At 36.4% G+C, this 19,669-nt stretch overlaps 3 protein-coding genes across 3 annotated transcripts; all 3 read right to left on the minus strand.

The window, feature by feature from the left end:
- Positions 1-6,179: 6,179 nt before the first annotated feature.
- On the minus strand, positions 6,180-7,157 carry LOC105945396 (olfactory receptor 8H3-like). The gene has a single exon (XM_012953270.1). The coding sequence runs from the start codon at positions 7,155-7,157 to the stop codon at positions 6,180-6,182; it is 978 nt and encodes a 325-aa protein (XP_012808724.1).
- Positions 7,158-11,188: 4,031 nt separating this feature from the next.
- On the minus strand, positions 11,189-12,136 carry LOC116412172 (olfactory receptor 1019-like). Its single transcript, XM_031905811.1, has one exon. The coding sequence runs from the start codon at positions 12,134-12,136 to the stop codon at positions 11,189-11,191; it is 948 nt and encodes a 315-aa protein (XP_031761671.1).
- Positions 12,137-17,112: 4,976 nt separating this feature from the next.
- LOC105945395 (olfactory receptor 1019-like) lies at positions 17,113-18,060 on the minus strand. The gene has a single exon (XM_012953269.2). It carries the CDS (start codon positions 18,058-18,060, stop codon positions 17,113-17,115), a length of 948 nt encoding a protein of 315 aa, XP_012808723.2.
- Positions 18,061-19,669: the final 1,609 nt, after the last annotated feature.

A 19,669-nucleotide genomic window follows, 5' to 3' on the forward strand; every position in this document is an offset into this window, starting at 1 on the left:
TCATCCAGGAGAGTTCAGGCCTTTCCCCTGCTAAAGGCCTTATCGTGGCTTCCTATCAAACAAAGAATATCCTACAAACTCCTTCTCTTAACCTTCAAATCCCTCCATTCCTCTGCTCCTCACTACATCTCTTCCCTTGTGTCTCCGTACGTTCCTGGCCGACTCCTTCGTTCCTCGCAGAGCAACCGTTTGGTTGTGCCCCCCACTATTACTGCGGTTTCCCGCCTTAACCCTTTCTGCCTTGCTGCCCCCTTACATTGGGAATGCCCTCCCTGATTTCCTCCGGAGAGAATCCTCCCTCAGTCTTTTTAAAACCAAACTAAAAGACTACCTTTTGGAGCACTCACCCAGCACCTGATCTGGGAAATAGCACTTATATTGTAGTGTCACCCACTGTGACCTACAGCACTTATATTTACATTACATTAACATTTATTTATAAAGCGCCAACATATTCCGCAGCGCTGTACAATAAGTGGGTTACATACATTGGACATACAGAGTAACATATAAAGTAATCAATAACCGATACAAGAGGTGAAGAGGGCCCTGCCCAAAAGAGCTTACAATCTACAAGTATATTTGCCTATTTGAATCTGTAAGTTACCCTCCCATATACACTGTAAGCTCTACAGTTGCTAGGATCGAAGTCTTGTTGACCTGCATTACCAACTATTTATTCAAAATAAATACCATTCTTTTCCTCATTTTATTGAAAGAGGATTTAATTTCTCTATTTTTCAGTGTGTAAATAAGAGGATTTAGCACAGGGCCCAGGGCAATGTACAGCAGGGAAAAAAACTTGTCTCTTTGGAGGGAATAATTGTTTTGGGGTCTTAAATACAAGCAAAATACTGTCACATAAAGGGTTATCACACAGGCCAGGTGAGAAGCACAGGTAGAAAAGGCTTTTTGTCTCCCCTCTGAGGATTGTATTTTCAGGATAGCAGAGATGATAAATATGTATGAGAGGAGAATAAGGAGGAAGGAATTAACAAAAAGGAATGTCCCTACAATGTAAATTACAAGTTCCACACTAAAAGTGCTGCTGCAGGAAAGTTTTAGCAATGGTGTGATATCACAGAAGAAATGGTTAATAAGACGGGAAGCACAATATGATAGTTTAGATATAAGGGTAACATGGCCAACAGTGTCAACAAACCCAACAGTGAATGCTGCAGTTATAAGCCCAGCACAGTGTTTCCTGCTCATTCGGGCAATGTAATGAAGGGGATCACAGATGGCAACATAACGATCATATGCCATGGCCGTCAAGAGAAAGTATTCAGTGGCAGCCAAGGACAAAAAAACATACATTTGTGTCATACACCCCAAGAATGAAATGTTATTTTGTTGTGTGAGAAGAATATGTAGCAAATTAGGTAAAATATCTGAGGGTAAAGAAATGTCTATGAGTGAAAGGTTCAGCAAGAATATGTACATGGGGGTGTGTAAGTGAGGATTGCATGAAATGACTAAGAATATGATGAGATTTCCCAGCAGAATGATGAGATAGATTCCAAGGATTAGCACAAAAAGAGAGATATAATGCTCGTGAGTATCAGAGAACCCCTGAATAATGAATCCTGAAATATTTGCTTGTCTTCTTGAGGCCATTTTTCAATTCTTCCTTGCTGTGAATTAAAGTAAATTATTGTAGAAATACACTCACCAAAAGGATTATTAGGAACACCTGTTCAAGTCTCATTAATGCAATTATCTAATCGACCAATCCCATGGCAGTTGCTTCAATGCATTTAGGGGTGTGGTCCTGGTCAAGACAATCTCCTGAACTCCAAACTGAATGTCAGAATGGGAAAGAAAGGTGATCTAAGCAATTTTGAGCGTGGCATGGTTGTTGGTGCCAGACGGGGCGGTCTGAGTATTTCACAATCTGCTCAGTTACTGGGATTTTCACGCACAACCATTTCTAGGGTTTACAAAGAATGGTGTGAAAATGGTAAAACATCCAGTATGCGGCAGTCCTGTGGGCGAAAATGCCTTGTTGATGCAAGAGGTCAGAGGAGAATGGGCCAACTGATTCAAGCTGATAGAAGAGCAACTTTGACTGAAATAACCAATCGTTACAACCGAGGTATGCCGCAAAGTATTTGTGAAGCCACAACACCGGGTACCACTCATCTCCACTACAAATAGGAAAAAGAGGCTACAATTTGCACAAGCTCACCAAAATTGGACAGTTGAAGACTGGAAAAATGTTGCCTGATCTGATGAGTCTCGATTTCTGTTGAGACATTCAAATGGTAGAGTCAGAATTTGGCGTAAACAGAATGAGAACATGGATCCATCATGCCTTGTTACCCCTGTGCAGGCTGGTGGTGGTGGTGTAATGGTGTGGGGGATGTTTTCTTGGCACACTTTAGGCCCCTTAGTGCCAATTGGGCATCGTTTAAATGCCACAGCTTACCTGAGCATTGTTTCTGACCATGTCCATCCCTTTATGACCACCATGTACCCCTCTGATGGCTACTTCCAGCAGGATAATGCACCATGTCACAAAGCTTGAATCATTTCAAATTGGTTTCTTGAACATGACAATGAGTTCACTGTACTAAAATGGCCCCCACAGTCACCAGATCTTAACCCAATAGAGCATCTTTGGGATGTGGTGGAACGGGAGCTTCGTCCCCTGGATGTGCATCCCACAAATCTCCATCAACTGCAAGATGCTATCCTATCAATATGGGCCAACATTTCTAAAGAATGCTTTCAGCACCTTGTTGAATCAATGCCACATAGAATTAAGGCAGTTCTGAAGGCTAAAGGGGGTCAAACACCGTATTAGTATGGCATTCCTAATAATCCTTTTGGTGAGTGTATATTACATACGGATGGAGTAGCCCATATCTCCTTGATCAAATCAAACTCCAATTTTTCGCTGTGGGATAGAAGTTTAATATTCCTGCTCCTAATATTATTTTTTGCATAAATGTATATTTGTTGAATCAAGGCAACATTCTGTAGTTTAGACCCATGACTTACCTAAAATCTAAACTTCTGAGGCTCATATGTAGCAAAACCAGATACCTTTTATCAGACAAATATAGTAGGCAAATTATTCTGTCCTTGCTTAGTCTAAAAAACGTCACTATAGGAACTAACCAAGTTTATATAAGATGTATGACAAATTCTTCAGAGAATAAAAAAAAGGCAATTAATGTTCTACAAATATATAAATATCCTGATGATGGTCCCTTGAGGAGTAAATAGTGTTGTAATGTGAATGTGAATTAAATGCATGCACTTGTAGGGACCTAACCTGTTTTATCTGCAGGAGATACTGTGCCTTCCCTAAGATGGCTTCTGGCTACTGTCCAGCACAGTGAAGTCATATCTGTGCTGCTCCCATTCAGGAATATGAAGGAAGAACTCCTCCAAGAAAAAAAGAAGTAGGAAGTAGGAATGATAATTGTGCTGCACATTCACAAAGCATTTCCTTCTCTCATAATAGTTGGAGGCATAGGTCTGATCCCACCAATAGTAAATGAAGCCCATGCTCTTCTTTGGTGTAAATAAAAAAAGATTGGTTCAGAGCAGCTTTTGAGTCTCAAACCTCAATCTCAATTTGCTAGAGAAGGGAAAAAACAGTCTCCAACTAAAAAAGGATTTTCTCTTTCTAAGAATAGAACTTTTGTCTGTTCTAATCTCTAATAATGACCAAGTTAGTTCAGTCTTTTTTTATGCACAGCGACACTAATCCTGGCAATAGATGTATTTACATCTTCAATTATCTTTATTTTGCCCTTTTGCATCTTTTCTCTTGAACCACCATTTAGTGATGGGCTGTGTGCTCCCTCGGAGATCAGCTGACAGGAAGTGATGCAGCTCTAACTGTAACAGGAAGAAGCGAGGAAGCAAAAGACCAAACTTTGTCCATTCATTGGCTGATGGGGCCTAGCATATATGTGTGCCTTGGCTTGTTTGTGAGCACTGTGACTCCTATGATCCCAAAGGGCGGCCCTTAGTACTTAAAATGGCAATTTTCTACTTAGGATTACCCAATGGCACATACTACTCAAAAAAAGTACATTTATTATTAAAATGGTTTATTTAGATGAAGCAGGGTCTCACATATGAGCTGGTTTATGCAATATATTTTTATAGAGACCTACATTGTTTGGGGGTATAGTTTTCCATTAATATAAATATTGATATATTAGGCCACAGTAAGCTGTGTGATCTGAAAACAAGCTTCCTTTCATTCAATGTAGTAGAGGGATAATACCAAAATAAAGTCTTAACTGATCCCCAAATAATTTGACACAAGTGGCTAAACATGCTTGAAATGAAATCCATTAAACCCTTTTATTTTTACTTAAATAATTTAAATAACCTTGCAGCATAAATGAAAAGCTCTACACTGAAGTTTCTGATGCAGGAAAGGTTTACCAGTGATGCAATGTTACAGGATAAAATATAGTTAATGAGATGGGAGGAAAAAAATTGTATATAAAGACAACAATGTTGACATAACCAACCTAACCAACAGTTATGTTGCAGCTTTCAATCAGTTATAATGTTTCATACTCATTTGGGTAATATAATGAAGAGATTGTAGATGTAAACATAATCATCATATGTAGTGATGAGCGAATCTGTCCCACTTCGCTTCGCCGAAAAATTTGTGAATCTTTCAAAAGATTCCTGAAACAGCGGAAAAATTGCGAAACTGCGAAAATGATGTGTGGCAAAAAAATTGTCGTCCGCGACTATCCTTTTGGCATGTGTGACTATTCTTTTGACGGCCACGACTATTCTTTTGACGCCTGAGACAATTTTGGACAACCGACTATTGTTTTGATGGCCTCGACTATTATTACGACAATTTTTGGACGCGCGACTATTCTTGCGACAATCCATGCCTGGCGAAACATTTCATCCATCACTAATCATATGCCATCAGGAGATAGGATTAACTGCAAGCAGTGTTGGACCGGCCCATCGGGATACCTGAAAAACTCCCAGTGGGCCCAGGTATCAGTGGGCCCTCCTGCTCTTGACCATCTGGCCTGCTTCATGCTCATTCCCTATTTCTGAATTGGAACAATGAGGACAAATAGATGGAAGAATAGATGCTAGCATGTAATTAAAAACATTAGGAGAATAAAGATGTTGAGTGATGAAAGAAAAATATTTTGGAGAGTGGGCCCATGGTTTTCTGGTGGGCCCCTGGGGTCCCAGTCTGATACTGCAAGCCAAATACACCTAAAGATACATTTGAGTCTTGTACACAAGGAGTAAAATGAGCATGTATTACATTAGGCTAAATATTGTATTTATATAGAAAAAACCTCCTATATTATACATAACTTACATTAAATGAAAATAAAACAAAATTGTGCACACTCTGTGATCAATATGGGATTGTGAAGAAAACAATTTATCAAGATGACAACTGGATGTTTTTTACATTACTCAAATGTAATACATAATAAATCAGCCCCTAAATGTTGGGTTCAAACCAAAGAAGCCAGTCTCAATTTTACATGGTCCTATTGGTTATTTATGTGAATTGCCCAGGACCAGTAGTACTGTGATATTTTTAGTTTTTATAAATTAATCCAGCAACTAAGAAAAAAACAATCTTCATAATTAATGCCCCAGGCAAAGCTTAAGTACCAAAACCATATAATACCACAGATTACCTGGTAAATTTAAAAATGTGCCCCATAGCCCTGTTCACCTTGAATGGTTCCACCCGCACTGCTGCTTATTTACATTAACCATATTAGAGGGAAGTGTCTCATTTTTGGTGATACCAGTCCCTAAAATTTAGCACAATCAAGGCATGTTTCCATTGCAATCACTTAGGCTGATGGTACATATACTATGGAGCTGGCTTTCCCCAATAGTGGCCTATACCTAAAATGTTTGCCATGGTTGGTTTTAAATCAGACCTGCTACACTATATTATTTTATTTTAATTTGTCATATGATCTTCTTTTGTTATTTTATATTATTTTCTTTCCTAGTTTCCTTGTTGCCTGTTTTCAAATGGGGGTCATTCTCAACTAAAATGTCCCTCTGTGTGGTTACAATTATATTGTTGTTAATTTTTATTACTTCTCCTATTCATTTTCTAGTCCCTTGTTCTAGCCATTGCCTGATTGCTAAGATAAATCAAATGTTAGCCAGCAAATGGTTGAGGACATTCCTATTCAGATCCAAATCTTGTTGACTGCCATTAAGAAATATCTATCCAAAATAAGTACAATTCTTTCCCTCATTTTATTGAAAGAAGATTTAAATTCTCTGTTTTTCAGTGTGTAAATAAGAGGATTTAGCACAGGGCCCAGGATAATGTACAGCAGTGAGAAATACTTGTCTCTATCTAATGAATAACTTTTTGTGGGTTTCAAATACAAGCAAACAACTGTAACATAAAGGGTTATCACACAGGTCAGGTGAGAAGCACAGGTAGAAAAGGCTTTTTGTCTCCCCTCTGAGGATTGTATTTTTTGAATAGCAGAGATGATAAATATGTATGATATAAGAATAAGGAGGAAGGAATTGAAAAAAAGCAATGCCCCTACAATGTAAAGAAAAAGCTCCATGTTAAAAGTGCTGCTACAGGAAAGTTTTAGCAATGGTGTGATATCACAGAAGAAATGGTTAATAAGATGGGAAGCACAATATGATAGTTTAGATATAAGGACAACATGACCAATAGTATCAACAAACCCAACAGTGAATGCTGCAGTTATAAGCCCAGCACAGTGTTTCCTGCTCATTCGGGCAATGTAATGAAGGGGATCACAGATGGCAACATAACGATCATATGCCATGGCCGTCAGGAGAAAGTATTCACTGGCACCAAAGGAAACAAAAACATACATTTGAGTCATACACCCCAAGAATGAAATGTTATTTTGTTGTGTGAGAAGAATATGTAGCAAATTAGGTAAAACATTAGTTGTGAAAGAAATGTCTATGAGTGAAAGGTTCTGCAAGAATATGTACATGGGGGTGTGTAAGTGAGGATTGCATGAAATGACTAAGAATATGATGAGATTTCCCAGCAGAATGATGAGATAGATTCCAAGGAATAGCACAAAAAGAGAGGCTTGAAGCTCAGGAGTATCAGAGAACCCTTGGATGATGAATCCTGAAACATTTGCTTTACTTCCTGAGGCCATTTTTCCATTCTTCTTTTCTGGGAACTACAGTAAATTATAGTAGAAATATATCACATATGGATGGAGTAGCACACATTTCTCCTTTAGCAAATCAAACTCACATTTTTTCGCTTGTGTACTGTGGGACAGAAGCTTTAATATTCCTGCTCCTAATATTATTTTTCACACAAATGTATATTTGTTGAATCAAGACAACATTCTCTAGTGTAGACCCATGACTTACCTAAAATCTAAACTTCTGAGACTCATATGTAGCAAAACCAGGTTCCCTTTTGACATACAAATACAATTGTAAGATCATTCTGTATTTGCTCAGTCTGAGAAGCTTAAGGATCTACAGTACATGCAGTGGCACAGAATCTGCCAGTCACTATAGGAACTAACCAAGTTTATATAAGAAGTATGACAAATTCTTCAGAGAATAAAAAAGTCAATTAATTTTCTACAAACACATAAATATCCTGATGATGGTCCCTTGAGGATTGAATGGTGTTGATGTGAATTAAATGCTTAATTTTTTTTTCATGCACATGGAGAGATACAGTATAACCTGTTTTATTTGCATGAATTATTGTGCTTTCCCTAAGATGGCTGCTGGTTACTGTCTGGCACAGTGAAGTCATAAGTGTGCCGCTACCCATTCAGGACTGTGAAGGAAGAACTCCTCCAAGGAAAAAAGGAAATAGGAAGGATAATTGTGCTGCACCAGCACTACATTCATAGAGCATTTTCTTTTTCCATAATAGGGAGTGGCTTAGGTCTGCTGTTACCTAATAGGGGCGCCATTTATATGTGTATGTGTATCCCCTATAAAAACTCAAAGTTAATTGTAACCTTTCTAGAATAATGCCCTAGAAAATAATATTTCTGTGAACTTGATATCAAATATTGAGATGGCCTTGGTTAATAAAATTATAGTCCTGTACATAGCAGTAAAGAAATATGTTCATAGGATTCTCAACAACAATTGTGCAAGTTCATTTGACTCATGTAAAATACATGGCGATAATTATTTATCATGTGCATAAATTTGGATATTTCTTGTTTTTTTTTAAATTACAGACTGGATCTGTCACTGTAGAATTTTCTCTATTTGTCATCATTTGATACCTGATTTATTGAGGACCTATCCCTGTTGTCAGATCTCGTTTATACTTGGGTTTGTTTTTGCCTATCAGTCTAGTACAGAGAAAGCATGCAATATTTTGACTTACACTCACTGCCACACTATTGATATTGACTTGTTTAATCTGGAATCCATCCTTAATCAGTTCAAATTATACTGAGTGGTGACTGTCAACTGGATTTTAGCTCTCCATGTTCAGTCGGTCACTGACCGACAGTTATATATGTAGAACCACCTCCTATAAAATGATTTAGCCTTTCAAATTTTTTTCCTATTGATATTGACTTGGTCAATCCAGAATCCATTCCATTTGGATTTTAGTTTGTCATTCAAGATTGAAAAGCTGTGCTTTTTTTCTGCCCTCTATGTTGGGTTTGTCACTAACCAACAGTTACATATGTAGAACAACCTCTTCTAAAATGATTTAGCCCATGGGCAAATAGATTGTAACTGTAATTGTGATCAGCAGTTTGGGCCATTTTGTGCATGACACAAGAACATATGACATACTAAACAATGGTATTTGCCTGGCAAATCACATTGCTGAGCAAGAGCAGCTTTTGAGTCTTAAACCTAGAGAAGGGGGAAATTCTTTCTGGAGTTTAGCACTGAAAAGGGACATTTCCAGGATCAATGTTGTACTTGTCTTGGATTTTTGGATTATCAGGATATCCAACCCTGTTTCCCACAAGTTCAACCTCCAAGAAAGATTTTTACAACTTCTCTCTTGTATTACTGAAATTCATCTTAGGTTATCAATTTAGCCTCTCCCCTCAAACAATTATACACACAGTTGTTATACACACTAAGGCCAAAATGGGACTGTTTATTCTAATCAGGGCTTTAAAAGCACATTATAAAGTATCACAAATCATTTTAATTGTTCTCTTTTTCTAAGATCGGGAACTTTGTCTTTTCTTATCTAATCAAGTCTTTTATTTAGTGACACTAATCCTGGCAAGAGATGTATTTATCTGCAGTGATATTTATTTGGGGTTACTTGATATTTTGTTGGGTGGGTTTTAGTCTCTGTATGGCCTAAAGTTGGAAAGCTGGACTATTTTGATTACCAGTGTTTAGCTATTTTCAGCATTTGTATAGAAGCCATTGTGTTGTGAAATTTAAAAATTATATATAATGTTTTACCGCCTTAAGAACACGGTCATTAACAACCCTTCATTTATGATTGGTGGGATCAGTACTGGGCATGGAAATGGACAATAAAAGATCATATAAAAGCAACTCACAAAGGAGCAGAATGTTGTCATTTTAACTTGAATGGAGCACAAGTTTGACAGCTACATCTGCTTTGCTGCATATGGCGTTAGTGCAACTAAACACTGGAATTACCAACATGTCCCATCTAAATGGCATGCAGATAAATTACAGTTGTTAAATTAGCTATTATTGTAATTGTGAGAGTATTACTTCTGAAATATACCGTTGGCTCAGATAAACATTGGTATCTTCTACCTACTGGTTCCCTTGAAGGAAAAAAATCTTTTATTGAAAACACACATTCATGTTAAATTTGGCAAACAAAAACTTGATTGCATTCTACTCAATGGGAATAACTGCAAGAAAAAGACTCATAAAGATACATTTGAGTCTTGAACACCAAGGATGAAATGTTATTTTATTGTGGAAAGTGAGTAGGTATTACATTAGGCTAAATATTGTATTTATTGAATAAACACTCCTTTGTTATAAATAACCTACATTATGGGGCACATTTTATAAAGTACGACCGGTATAAAATACAAAAGATTTGTATTTGGTCATACTGTCTGTATTTTCTGCGACTATTTCGTACTTTGCGACAAAATTTGTGCAGCAAAACCGTATTGTCGCTCCGAGTACAAAAGTTTTGGATTCATTCAAGCTTGGGCCAGGTTGGAGTCACAGAGTCCTATGGGAGGCTTCCAAAATCATGCACAGAAGGATCAAAGTCGGAAAGGTTTTTCCACTGTTTACAATCGTTTGTGACTTTCGAATCGCCAATACAATATTATCATGACTATTCGGGTTTTTTCGTAAGTATTTTCGTGATATTTGCAGAAATTATCGTATCTAATCCGAATTTTTCCCATTTCGGGATTTGAACTCGTACTTTTGTGAATGTGCCCCTAAATCAAACTAAAACAAAATTGTGGACACTGATCAATATGGGATTGTGAAAAAATCAATCGATGCAAGACGCCAGCTGTTTTTTTACATTACCCAAATGCAAATAATTATAAATCAGCCCCTAAACATGGTCCTCAATGGCTGCAACAAGTTATTATTTTAATTACGCAAATTATTATTTATTATTATTAACATTTATTTAGAAAGTGCCAACATATTCCGCAGTGCGTACAATAAGTACAATTGCCCTGGACCAGTAGTACTGTGATATTTTTAGTTTTTATAAATTATTCCAACAACTAAGAAAAAATAATTTTGGCAATAAATGCCCCAGGCAAAGGTTAAGTACCAAAACCATTTTATACTACAGAGCTTAGTTGTTATCTTTAACAATGTGCCCCATAGCCACTTCCTGTGGCAAACACAAAGTGGGAAGTGTATCAAAGTATGATATGATCTTCTTTTTTTATTTTTTTTTATATTATTTTCCCAACTGTTTTTCTTGTTTCCTGTTTACAAATGAGAGTCACTGTCAAATAGACTACAATTTTATTAATTGTTTAGACCCTCTCCAATTTATTTTCTAGTCCTTGATTCAAATCCCTGACTGGTTGCTAGAATAAACCAAATGTTAGTAAGCAAATGGTTGCTTAAATTCCAAACTAGGTTTGTCTCTGAAAATTTCATACTGAAATGCTTTTTTTAACTTTATATTTTAAAAAAAAAACCCAGAATGATGAGGACATTCCTATTCAGGTCCAAGTCTTGTTGACTGCCGTTAAAAAATATTTATCCAAAATACAAGTCTTTCCCTCATTTTATTGAAAGAAGATTTAAATTCTCTGTTTTTTAGTGTGTAAATAAGAGGATTTAGCACAGGGCCCAGGATAATGTACAGCAGTGAGAAATACTTGTCTCTTTCCAAGGAATAACTTTTTGTGGGTCTCAAATACAAACAAACAACTGAAACATAAAGGGTTATCACACAGGCCAGGTGAGAAGCACAGGTAGAAAAGGCTTTTTGTCTCCCCTCTGAGGATTGTATTTTCCGGATAGCAGAGATGATAAATATGTATGAGATAAGAATAAGGAGGAAGGAATTGAAAAAAAGCAATGTCCCTACAAAGTAAATAAAAAGTTCCATGCTAAAAGTGCTGCTGCAGGAAAGTTTTAGCAATGGTATAACATCACAGAAGAAATGGTTAATAAGATGGGAAGCACAATATGATAGTTTAGATATAAGGGTAACGTGGCCAACAGTGTCAACAAACCCAACAGTGAATGCTGCAGTTATAAGCCCAGCACAGTGTTTCCTGCTCATTCGGGCAATGTAATGAAGGGGATCACAGATGGCAACATAACGATCATATGCCATGGCCGTCAGGAGAAAGTATTCACTGGCACCAAAGGAAACTAAGAGATACATTTGAGTCATACACCCCAAGAATGAAATGTTATTTTGTTGTGTGAGAAGAATATGTAGCAAATTAGGTAAAATATTTGAGGTGAAAGAAATGTCTATGAGTGAAAGGTTCAGCAAGAATATGTACATGGGGGTGTGTAAGTGAGGATTGCATGAAATGACTAAGAATATGATGACATTTCCCAGCAGAATGATGAGATAGATTCCAAGGAATAGCACAAAAAGATAGATATGAAGCTCGGGGATATCAGAGAATCCTTGGATGATGAATCCTGAAACATTTGCTTGACTTTCTGAAGCCATTTTTCATTTCTTCTTTACTGTGAATTAAAGCAAATTATAGTAGAAATACATCACATATGGATGGAGTAGCACCCATTTCTCCCTGAGCAAAGCAAACTCACATTTTTTGCGTATATACTGTGGGACAGAAGCTTTAATATTCCCTCTCCTAATGTTATTTTTCACACAAATAGATATTTGTTGAATCAAAGCAACATTCTCTAGTGTAGACCCATGACTTACCCAAAATCCAAACTTCTAAGGCTCATATGTAGCAAAATCAGGTTCCCTTTTATCATACAAATATAGTAGTCAAATCATTCTGTTCTTGCTTAGACTTAGAAACTTAAGGTTCGCCCTGCAGTGGCACAGAATCTGCCAGCTACTGTAGGAACTAAGTTTATATAAGATGTATGACAAATTCTTCAGAGAATAAAAAACAGTCCTTTGAGGATTGAATATGTTGATGTTAATTAAAAACTTAATTTTTGCACTTGTAGGGATCTAACCTTTTACCTGCAGAAGTTATTGGGACTTCCCTAAGATGGCTGCTGGTTACTGTCTGGCACAGTGAAGTCATAAGTGTAAGAACACCCGTTATAAAAATTAAGTTGCTCCATTTTTTAGTTTTTTTTTCCAATAATTGAGGGAAACCTTTCAAGGGCACACAAGTAATTAATAAAATCTATATCAGCCCAAATACATATATATATATATATATATATATATATATAAATCTTCTCCAAAGTTTATGTAGAACTATTAACACCAGACCCTCCACCTCCAACTCATAATTCCAAACTGACTTCAGGCAAAATCAAAGAAAGTACTTCACTCACCAAAGAGATATGGTGGTTTGGGTGCAGAGTCCTGAATTAGTATCTTAGGGTGTAACATGGAACCAAATTATAGAGAAATGGCACACATTCCTTGATCTACCATCACAAAACAAAAACTGTAGTACCGTATTAGCCAGTGGCAAAAATAATAACAAAAATCACAAATACAAATAGTATTGTAGAAATGATACCTATATTGGCTAAATACATTGCAAGCTTTCGGAGCTCTAATGCCCCTTCGTCAGCCAAAATACAAATGAAAACTGGAATGGCACAACATTTATACTGTTAGATCAGAGAGAAGTGTTCACGAGCAATAAATTAGAAAGTTAAAGATAGATAGAGATAGTAGTTAATGTTTATTAGGATGGGTTGTAAATAGTCCAGGGGTCTGGATTCCGTCAGGTCAAATTAAGGCCCTTTCTTAATGTGTTGAATAACTCCATATATTCGAATTCATAGATCTTCCTTTCTCGTTCAGTTTCAAAGTTCCCTTTCAGAATTAACACCTTTATGTCCTGAAGCCTGTGGTCCTGATTGCAGAAGTGTTGTCCCACTGGTGTATCACACACTTTGGTCTTGATCTTATGTCTGTGATGGTTCATCCTTGATCTGCCATAAAACTTGTCTTTATTGCAGAGTTCTAAAACACCTATAGGTGCCAATGATTACGTATTTTTGAATACAAAATGCATCAGGACTTCATTGTTTTAGATATCTGCAATAAAGACAAGTTTTATGGTGGATCAAGGAGTGCATGCCATTTTTCTATAAGTCATAAGCGTACTGCTCCCATTCAGGGCTGTGAAGATACAGGGAAATAGGAATGATAATTGTGCTGCACAATTCCACATTGAGTGGAGGCACCAGCGCTACATTCACAGAGCATTTCCTTCTCCCATAATAGGCAGAGGCTCAGGCCTGTTGTTAACTGTAACCTTTCTAGGAAAATGCCCTAGAAAATAATATTTCTGTGAACTTGATATCAAATATCGAGATGCCCTTGGTTAATATAGTTATGTACATAGCAGTGAAGAAATATGATTATCAACAACAATTGTGCAATTTTGACACATATTGCGTGTACAATACATGACGGTAATGATTTATCATCTGCACAAATTTTGGATATTTTTTGTTTTTTTTTAAATTACAAACTGGACTGATGACTCTGGATTTTTCTATACTTGTATCATTTGATTGCCTGCTTTGTTGAGGACCTGTCCCTGTTGCCAGATCTCATTTATAATTTGGTTTGTATTTACCTATTATTCCCATTGGTCTACTCTAGTACAATTTTTTGACTCACACTCACTTTAAAAAATGTTTCCTATTGATATTGACTTGGTCAGTCTGGAATCCATCCTGAATTAGTTTAATTAATACTGAGCAGTAATTGTCAATTGGATTTTAGTTTGCCATTCAAGATTTTTGTCTCCCGTGTCTTTTTTTTGCCACAATTGTGCCCATTTTCACCGCAACTTCTTCTGATGCGTGACAAATTTTTCCACAATGAAATTCCCGCAGAAGTTTTTTTAGCAGAAATTCGCTGCAAATCCATGCGAATTCCACATTCATCAGTAACATTGGTATCTTCTACCTACTGGTTCCCGTTAAGTAATAAATCTTTAATTGGAAACAAAGAAAATTTGATTGCAATCTACTTTCACATAAGTCTGCAAAATCTCTATTCTTTTTATTTTATTTTTTTTAAACTCCAACTTAAAAATAGCTTGAATAGACCTTTCTTTCACTTTTACAAAACCTCACCAGGTTTTAACTGGTGAATTTTTTTCATTCGATTTTTTATTATTTTTTAATTGATAAATCTGAAAGACTGGAGATTGAAGAAATCGAATTAGAAAATAATTTGTGACTGCATTTTTATTTGCTGCAATAAACTTGAATTTAATCTTGAATTTCTATTAAAAAATGAGTTTCCTGTGACATTTGCAATTAGGGAAAGACATTGGCAATACTGAGTTAATTTGTTCAAGAGTGGTTTTCATTCTCCATGCAGCAAATCAAGATGGAGATATTGTAAGGTTTTCCTGTGCCCCAGGTGCTTTATTTATCAAAAAACACTCCTAAACTTATATATATGTTTATTAAAGATGGCCAATCTCTGGAAATATAACACATGGAAGAATGCACAATACATTTTCCATTTTGGAAGTTTTCTACCACTTTGTACGTGGCATCTATGAGTGAGTTCTATGAGCTTTTGTAAGCAAGACATCAACATGCTAACAAAGATTTTTCTTAAATACATTTTCCTAGTATTTAAGAAAATTCTGTGTTAGGATTTTGATGTCTTGCTTACAAAAACTACCAGGGACTCATGGACATGATTATTTGTGGAGCGCTAACTTATAATCAAATTAGAAGCCAAGCTGGGACTAATAGAGCTAGACATGTTGAATAGATGGCTCACGTGGGCCAGATAATGTAAATAGTTCAGTACCCTTTTTATAAATGCTGTGACACATTGGGCTATGGTGACCTCTTTGATATGAAAACCCAATTTGCTCTGTAGTTATTATTAGTGATGAGCAAATCTGTCCTGTTTCGCTTTGGCATAAAATTTGCGAAACGGCAAGAAAAGTCGCGAAAAGGTGAAAAATTCATGAAGCGCATTTGTTGCACGATTTTTTTGTCACCCGCGGCTATTTTTTTGTCGATTGCATCTACTTTTTGTCGGTGTTGCTATTTTTTGTCGGGCGTGCTTTTTTGATGCGACTGCTGCCTTTTTTTGACGCATCCCATTTTGTCGCGCCCATTTTGACGTGTGACCAAAATAATGCTGCGCAACAAATTTTCCCGCAGTGAATTTTCATGGAAGTTTCGCTAAACAATTCACCAATGGCGAAATGTGGAAATTCACTACGAATCCATGCCTGGCGAAAAAATTTGCTCATCACTAGTCATTATATGGGGTGGAGGGATTACAACAAAATAAGCTCTTAAGCCATCCATAAAATATTTGACCTTAGTGGCTAAATATGCTTAAAATGAAGCCTAATTAGCCCTAGTGTTTTGTTTTACCTAAATAGCTTTAAAAGTCCCTCCAATAACAATGCTCTATACTGAAGTTTTTGATGCTGGACCTTTTTGAGCAATGGGGTACTTTTTTGTTTATGGTTTATGAGAAGGTTGATACAAGGACAACAAGGCTAACTAGACCAACGTAACAAACAGTCTTTACTATAGCTAAGAATGGAATATAGTGTTTCATATTTTTTTTTGTGACAATATAATGAAGAGGTTTATAGATATAAACAGAACAATCATATGCCATGGCAATCAAGGAGACAGGATTATCTGCAAGCCAAGGACATAAGATACATTAGATTCATGAACCCCAAAAATAAAATACTATTTTATTGTGTAGAGAGTGCATGCACTCATGGCTACACAACAACTGATTTGTAATAACCGTATACAGTATGGCAAAAATAAAAGAGTGCTACAATGAGCGACTAATCTCCCTGAAATACCTTTCCACCAGCAACAAAGGTAAATCGCGGGTAGAAAGGCATAAGCGTTGCTTCGTTTTTTCAACGTTGGGAAAAGTTTCTTCATGAGATTTACTTTTGTTGGTGGTGGAAAGGCATTTTGGGGAGATTAAATGCCCGTGGTAGTATAGAATTATCGCAGGTGACTAATCCCCCCATGGGTGACTAACAGGGACAGATATCATAGGTTTCTTTTAATCTGTGGAATAAAGTATTTTCTGTAGAAGAAAAAATATATTTACATATTTATATCTGGCAGTGTTATGTACCTTTTATGTATAAGCCAAACCAAATGAACTCATGTTAAAAACTGAAATGGGGGGGGTATATTTTCTCTTTAAATCAGACTAGACTATAATATTTTATTTTAAAAGGATGGTTTACATTTAAGTTGAGTTTTATTATGTTAGTTAATATCCTGGTCAATAACTTTTCATATAATCAAATTATTTGCCCTTCTCTTTTTTTATCTGTCTGCTTTCAAATTGGGTCACTCGCCTTCAGATCTGCTGAAAAAAGCTAGAACTAGAAAAAAACTAAACTAAATTTAAAATTGTCTCATGAACCCTGTCTGCATTATACTGAAAGTTTTTTTTTCTTTTACATTTTTTTTTAAATTTTGCAAAATAGAATGGTGTGGATTTTACTGTTTAGATACAAGCTTACTTATTCTTTCCCTCATTTTATTAAAATAAGATTTAAATTCTCTGTTTTTCAGTGTGTAAATAAGAGGATTTAGCACAGGGCCCAGGGCAATGTACAGCAGGGAGAAATACTTGTCTCTTTCCAGGGAATAACTTTTTGTGGGTCTCATATACAGGCAAATTGCTGTCACATAAAGGGTTATCACACAGGCCAGGTGAGAAGCACAGGTAGAAAAGGCTTTTTGTCTCCCCTCTGAGGTTTGTATTTTCAGGATAGCAGAGATGATAAATATGTATGAGGCCAGAGTAAGGAGGAAGGAATTGAAAACCAGTAATGTCCCTACAAAGTAAAATAAAAGTTCCACACTAAAAGTGCTGCTGCAGGAAAGTTTTAGTAATGGTGTGACATCACAAAAGAAATGGTTAATAAGATGGGAAGCACAATATGATAGTTTAGATATAAGTACTACATGGCCAACAGAGTCAACAAACCCACCAGTGAATGCTGCAGTTATAAGCCCAGCACAGTGTTTCCTGCTCATTCGGGCAATGTAATGAAGGGGATCACAGATGGCAACATAACGATCATATGCCATGGCCGTCAGGAGTAAGTATTCAGCGGAAGCCAAGGCCACAAAAAGATACATTTGGGTCATACACCCCAAGAATGAAATGTTACTTTGTTTTGTAAGAAGAATATATAGCAAATTAGGTAAAATATTTGAGGGGAAAGAAATGTCTATGAGTGAAAGGTTCAGCAAGAATATGTACATGGGGGTGTGTAAGTGAGGATTGCATGAAATGACTAGGAATATGATGAGATTTCCCAGCAGAATGATGAGATAGATTACAAGGAATAGCACAAAAAGAGAGATTTGGAGCTCAGGAGTATCAGAGAACCCTTGGATGATGAATCCTGAAACATTTTCTTGACTTTCTAAAGCCATTTGATCAATTCTTCCTTGCAGTGTATGAAACAAATTAAAGTAGAAATATATCAAATATGTATAAATAGAAAACACCCATGGAATTTCATCACTGAAATTTTGCCATTTATATACTATTGACCATTAATGGTAGTGCTTTTGATCCTGTTGTAGTTATGGCCATGGTTCTGATATTTAGGACAGGAGCCTTATCCTGTTTGTAAGAACATATCATATCTCAAGTTCAGTGTATATGAGTCTCCCCATGACATGCTAAGAAGTACAAAAATGCACAATGCAGGCAAAAGATTCACACGCCCTAGTTTAATATATTAGGATTTCTAGGACCAACCAACCTATTGGTATTTCAGTTAAAATAAAAAGTACTTAGAATGCCAGTCCTTTGCGATACTGTATTTGGAAACAGTTTGTGAAGATAAATATAGTTCATTATATGTGCACAATATTTAACTATATGAAAAAAAAAACAAAAGAGGAGTGCAACCATAGGAATTCATAGTTATTGTACCCCTCTGCCATTATTTCTCTACTTTCCCCGGTCCACTCACATAGATCTTGTTTTAGTGGCAGGAATGGAATTTTGCTATTAGTTTATAGGACATTATCACTTTACCTCCATCTTGTTCCATAGTGGATATGTGAATATGTCTATGTAACAATGGACTCTTGATTGCAGGACTGGACAAATACGAATATGTTGCCATAAGCTTCATGACTTTTGTGGAATGTGCTTCATTTTCCTGCTATCTGCCATCTCTACGATCTTTCTTCTCTTTGTAAGTTGAAGCATCAGAATTTATAAATATATAGCAAATATTCTGTATCTCAAGGCTCAGGCTCTTTTGCTACTATAAATTCGAACAAAGTTTGGTTTAACATGAAGAGACTGTACTGTATTTGTTCAAGCTTCTTTCATTCTATCCAACAGCTGAGAAGAAGCATCTGGGCAATGTACAAAGCTTTAGTTACAGTAAGTTTTGGCTTATTTTGCTTCATATTTTGTGGCAGCAAATTACCAGCTCTGTCTGCGGGTGAAAGAACTTTATATCTATGGGTTGTCAACTTTGTATATGTCTAGCAGATTCCATTTATAAAACCTGGAGCTTGTGGCAGAAAAAATCACCATCACAATGTACTGTACAATAGAACTTGTAACAGATTTGTGCTGTATTTTATTCCTGATACAACTTAAAGATATATCCTTTTTGAACAAAAAAAAAACAAAATTGCATGTACTGCTTGTAAACCTAAAAAGAAGCATCTTTGTAATGTAGTTCAATTAGAAATTTTGTACCATTTCTTTAGTAATCAATTCTGTGCAGCTGAATTCACTGTTCCTCTCTGTAGAATTCTGGGCCAAATAAATTGAATTCTATCCCAGTCCACAAACACCAAGCCTTATAGCTTAGGAAAAGAATTTATTTCTAACAGCAAAAATAGTGATGCAAAACTTACAGAGTCTGCAGATACAAATGACCATCAACAGAAGAGTGACTGGAAGGCAGATAAAGGCTAACAAAAGATCTTTGTCCTTCAGTGGTGGTAATCTGATAACCTTCCGCACAGTTGGAGCTCTGGTTGTTCAGACCTTCTCGGTGGTAGGAGTAAG

This window comes from Xenopus tropicalis, chromosome 7 (assembly GCF_000004195.4).
Source record: "Xenopus tropicalis strain Nigerian chromosome 7, UCB_Xtro_10.0, whole genome shotgun sequence".
Taxonomy (NCBI): Eukaryota; Metazoa; Chordata; class Amphibia; order Anura; family Pipidae; genus Xenopus; species Xenopus tropicalis.